Source organism: Protobothrops mucrosquamatus, unplaced genomic scaffold, assembly GCF_001527695.2.
Source record: "Protobothrops mucrosquamatus isolate PMUCROS unplaced genomic scaffold, P.Mucros_1.0 scaffold4005, whole genome shotgun sequence".
Taxonomy (NCBI): domain Eukaryota; kingdom Metazoa; phylum Chordata; class Lepidosauria; order Squamata; family Viperidae; genus Protobothrops; species Protobothrops mucrosquamatus.
Window position 1 is genome coordinate 1 of NW_015389943.1, and position 5,346 is coordinate 5,346.

Here is a 5,346-nt window from a genome sequence, read left to right on the forward strand (position 1 = left end):
TTTAGACTAGCCAAACCCAAGTCCTGCAGCCGTTCTTTGTATGTTTTGGTCTCCAGGCCTTGCATCATCCTAGTTGCTCTTCTCTGAACTTTTTCCAAACTCTCAACATCTTGTTTGTGATACTGTGATCAAAACTGGCTGTACTATTCCAGGTGTGGCCTCACTAGGGTTTGATAAAGCGGTACTGATACTTATACTATTATAATGCTTATAATCGTGATACTTATGATCCCAGCAAGACCCGTGCAATGCGTTCTACCCACTTGTCTCAGCATTCAGCTCTTCTAGAAGACCCCTGGACCTCCACGTTGGCTCCGCGTCCTGGTTAACGACCGAACTGTTGTGCTCTTGAACGGCTGCGGCTGCTAAAAGATTGTCCACGTTCACCACTTCGGGGTCCGAGTTTGTGTCTGAGATGTCGTAGTGGGGCACGACCGGAGGTCCATCTGGAAAGGAAAGGAAAGGTACAGAGATCAGTGATCCCACGCAGGAAAGATCGACTGCAGTTTGACACGAGCATTTCGAAATAAACAGAACGCCGACACGAGCTGTTGCAATGATATATATATATACCCAGCATATATATACATGAATAAAATGCTCAACGTAAAAAGTTAGGAAATGAATACATGAAACAAGGCAACGTTATCCTTTCCATCAAACCGCAGATCCCTAATTCTGTCACGGGAATTAGATAATTAGATGATTTCTATCCCAAAAAAAAAAGGGAAAAAAAAGAAGGTGTAGGCATATTTGTTTGGAAAACGGGGTGGTGAAATTTAATACATTTCAAACGTGTCTATACTGAACGTATTCTGATACGTGACTATCCTGCAGGCTATTTTGGTTTCGGATTGTTACGTGTAGAAAAATGGAACCCCGATATTCAACACGTCATGCAGTCAATCTGACATTTTACAGAGTCTTGAAGGACAATGAGCAAATCGTCATTTTTGAGGGCATCCATCTACGCATGCTGACAAAATAATCTGATCCCATTTCCCCACCCCCCCCACCCCCAAGTATTTGTTGTTTAGAATGGAAGGACTGTAAAATAGAATTGCAGGTGAAATTCTGAAGCGGAACACACAACAGGCCTGTTCCAAATTAGCTGGGCTGCTAACAATGATCTGTTGATGCAGAAGAAGGGGAGAAATTAAATGGGTCCAATTCAGATATGGCCAAATTCGCTCTGAGAAATATGTTCTAAGTTCTATGCGTTCTTCTCTTCTGCATCTTTTCGCTTCCGGGAATGTGCCCAGAAATTATCTTCCCATTTGTCCTAGTTTACTTCAAAAATTAGAACTGGAAACTTCGGTTTGAAATGGGCTTATTAAACTATAGTTTGCAAAAAAAGGGGAAAAAAATAACCACAGTTTGCTCATTTGGAAGCAATTGCTGTTAGGTCACCAGGGACATCTCCGTGTATCAGGGAAGCGAACGAACGGAGTGAGCATTGCAAGCATGGAGATAATCTGGGTTGCCCAATTCTAGCGATCCTATCTGAACCCAAATCCAAAAATTTCGCGAAAGTCTATTTGGATGCACGCTATTCTCCGGGAATTCCCAATGGAATACCGTACTCTTTTTTTTTTTCCCCCTCCGGTTTTATTTCCAGAACAATCCTATAAAGCAGTGTTTCTCAACCTTGACAATTTTAAGGCATGTGGACTTCAACTCCCAGAATTCCACAGCCAGCAATGCTGGCTGTGGAATTCTGGGAGTTGAAGTCCACATGCCTTAAAATTGTCAAGGTTGAGAAACACCACTATAAAGGGAATTGGGCCGAGGGACGGTTTTTATTCTCAAGGGCTGCCACGGCTCAGCGGTTAAAGACGCTGAACTTGTCAGCTAGGAAGCCGGCAGCCCGTGTTTGAGACCCGAGCGCCACGTGACGGGATGAGCTCCTGTTCCTTGGCTCAGCTCCTAGCAGTTCGAAAGCACGCAAGTGCGAGTAGATAAATAGGTACTACTTCAGTGGGAAAGGTAACAGCGTTCCGTGCACTTTGGTGTATAGTCACGCCGGCCGCACGACCACGGAAGTGTCTTTGGAAAATGAGAAATGGAGATAAGCAACGTCCCCTAGAGTCGGACATCACTGGACGGAGGAATCCTTTATCCTTTTTTTATTCCCAACGTTACTTAATGTACACTTGAGACTTCCTAATCCTCACCCAACACCCAAATCATCCCATCAGTATAAGCCAGTGTTTCTCAACCTTGACAATTTTAAGGCATGTGGACTTCAACTCCCAGAATTTCACAGCCAGCATTGCTGGCTGTGGAATTCTGGGAGTTGAAGTCCACATGCCTTAAAATTGTCAAGGTTGAGAAACACTGGTATAAGCCATCAATCACTTTGAGGTTCAGAAACCCATTTGTGGAATCAATCCTCAGCTTAAGATGGTCCTCAACAGGAAGGTGGAGTTTTTCTGTTTATTTAAATTTACTCCAGGTTCCATGATCACACGCGTTTCTTGATCAGAAGCATAAAGTATTCTGTTAGAGGACTTATGTGCTTGTTAAGAAGCCCGAAGCACTTAAAGCAGGGGCATGGATTGTCTGAAAAGATTGAATGTTAAAAATGACTGAGATGTGTCTAAACTAAAAAAACATTGATTAAGGTAAGAAAGCTATTTGTATCAAATGGACGGAATAAGAACTGTATTAACTGAAAAGGTGAGCCCGTAAACACTAAGGGAAAAAGAGAGGAAATATTTAATGTTTGTGATCTGTACTAAAGAAATGTGTATGTTATTGAATTATGAACCAACCCAGCCGTCAGGTTGCTTTAAAAATATGTAAATGTAAAACTGGAAAATCAATATATATATATATATATATTTTAAAAAGCAGGGATGCCCAACTTGGCAACTTTAAAGCCTGTCGACTTTAGACTCCCAGAATTCCCCAGACATGGTATAGGGTTTCCTGCCTGAGCAGGGGGTTGGACTAGATGACCTCCAAGGTCCCTTTCAACTTTATTATTATTATGGATCATCGCACAGTCAGCCAGATGTTCAGACTGGATCTGGCATTTTTGTCTACCTATCGAGTCCTTCCCAAGGACCTGGGATAGGCAGATGTGGATGTTTGATGGTATTACAGATATCGTCGAAGGATGGAACGTTTCCTGCCTGAGCAGGGAGTTGGACTAGATGACCTCCAAGGTCCCTTTCAACTGTACTATTATTATTATTATTATTATTATTATTATTATTATTATTATTATTATTACTACTACTACTACTACTACTACTATCCCTGCTGACTGAGGAATTCTGGGAGTTGAAGTCCACAAATCTGAACGTTGCCAAGGCTGGACACCCTGGATTCGTGCGCATACCAGTTGATCCAATTGATCACTTGACTAGAAAGGAATCTAAGAACCCAGCGTCCTTGCTTTCCACCGTGATCAAGTTCACTTTGGGAAGCACCCATGCAGGATAGGAGCATATTATCTCCTCCAAGGAGATAATCCCCTTGGAGAGCAGGGGATTATCCAGAAATGTTGCACATGTGAACTTTGTCACTATTACAGGGGTCCCCAAACTATGGGCCGTGGCCCACTACCAGGCCCTGGCCTACTGGCCATTGGGCTCCGGGACAGGCTGGCCAGTGCACGCATGTGTGCGCACACTCATTCCTACTCACACTAGCACCTGCAGACCCGTTTGCGCACGTGCGCGGGGCTAGCAGTGTGCAAATGGGGCCACTAGCGTGCGTGGGAGTTACACTGCCCATTTGCACACGTGCACGGTTGCTAGCAGTGGCGGCTAGCGCCTGCATGCATGCACAAATGGGGCCGCTCCTGCTGTGCGGGCTGCGTGGCCCATTTTCGCATGTTCACAGTTGCTAGCTGCGGTGGCTAGCGCCTGCATGCATGCACAAATGGGACCGCTACTGCTGTGCGGGTTGCACGACCCATTTGCGCATGTGAGTGGGTGCTAGCAGTGGGTGTGGCTAGCACCCGCGTGCATGCACAAACGGGCCGCTAGTGCTATGTGGGTGCGCGCGGCCCCGTTCACGTGCAGCTCCGTTCGTGTCATAGTTCCGACAATGAATCATCACTAAACCATGGTTTGTAATCGCCTCCATGGATTCATCTCCTGCCTGTTTAAATGCATATTTGAAACCAGCAACTGTCCGTCTGAACGGTATAACCCTCGCCCTTCTAAGGACCTCATAAAACGGTTTTGCAGATGATGAAAGAGGAAGGCACTGCTATCTCAAGAAGACCCTCCCTCACTTAGTTGTGGCTTATGGGCACTTGGAGATGGCAGTCATCACATTTGCTCACGGTTTCCTCGGAATCCCGGCATAAAAACAGCTCCCAGCACAAAGCTGGAGATTGCCTCTGCGTCCAAAAGCGGTGAATGCTCCAACACTGGAAGATTTTAAGAAGAGACTGGACAGCCATTTGTCCGAAATGGTCTAGGGTTTCCTGCCTGAGCAGGGGGTTGGACTAGTTGACCTCCAAGGTGCCTTCCAATTCTGTTTCTGTTCTGTTCTATTCTATTCATGCTCCAACACTGGAAGATTTTAAGAAGAGACTGGACAGCCATTTGTCCGAAATGGTCTAGGGTTTCCTGCCTGAGCAGGGGGTTGGACTAGATGACCTCCAAGGTCCCTTCCAACTCTGTTTCTATTCTATTCTATTCTATTCTATTTATGCTCCAACACTGGAGGTTTTTAAGAAGAGACTGGACAGCCATTTGTCCGAAATAGTCTAGGGTTTCCTGTCTGAGCAGGGGGCTGGACTAGATGACCTCCAAGGTCCCTTCCAACTTTATTCTTATTCTTCTTATTATTAACATTTTAAGCAATCGCTTACGGGTGGAGAAAAACAGAATTGGGTTCAGATTGATTCAGGGCAGGCAGCCCTCAATTTACGATCGCAAGGTCGGCCCAGATTTCTGTCGCCAAGCGAGACCGTCATTAAAAGTGAATTCTGCCCAGTTTTACGACTTTTCTGGCCACAAGTTCTCAAGCGAATCGCTGGGACTGTTTTAAGTTAGCGGCACGGTTCTTAAACGAACCCAGCTTCCCTAGCTTGGCAGGAGGGTAACATGACCCCGGGACGCTAAACGTGTCTTAAGTTGCCGAGCGTCTGAATTTTGATCACTTAAAACCAGGGGGATATGCCGCAAAGGTTACAAATATGAAAAATTGTCATATTTTTTTTTAGTGCCGTTGCAACTTCGAACAGTCACCAAATGACGTGCGCTGAGCTGAAGACTGCCTGCTTAAAAACAAACTTTTAAGGGCTTTTTGTATTGCATGCAGTGTTAAGCTTCAGCCTGATATAACTAGAGAGGATAGGAAGAATAAACTGTATTATAGGAA

At 45.0% G+C, this 5,346-nt stretch overlaps 1 protein-coding gene across 1 annotated transcript in view; it reads right to left on the bottom strand.

Moving 5' to 3' along the window:
• Positions 1 to 171: 171 nt before the first annotated feature.
• CUNH18orf25 (chromosome unknown C18orf25 homolog) overlaps positions 172 to 5,346 on the bottom strand; it is a 33,112-nt gene continuing 27,937 nt past the window's right edge. The window contains exon 2 of the mRNA XM_015827854.1: positions 172 to 446. Coding sequence (XP_015683340.1) covers positions 256 to 446 — 191 coding nt within the window. The 3' untranslated portion in view covers positions 172 to 255. The remainder of the gene's footprint in view (positions 447 to 5,346) is intronic.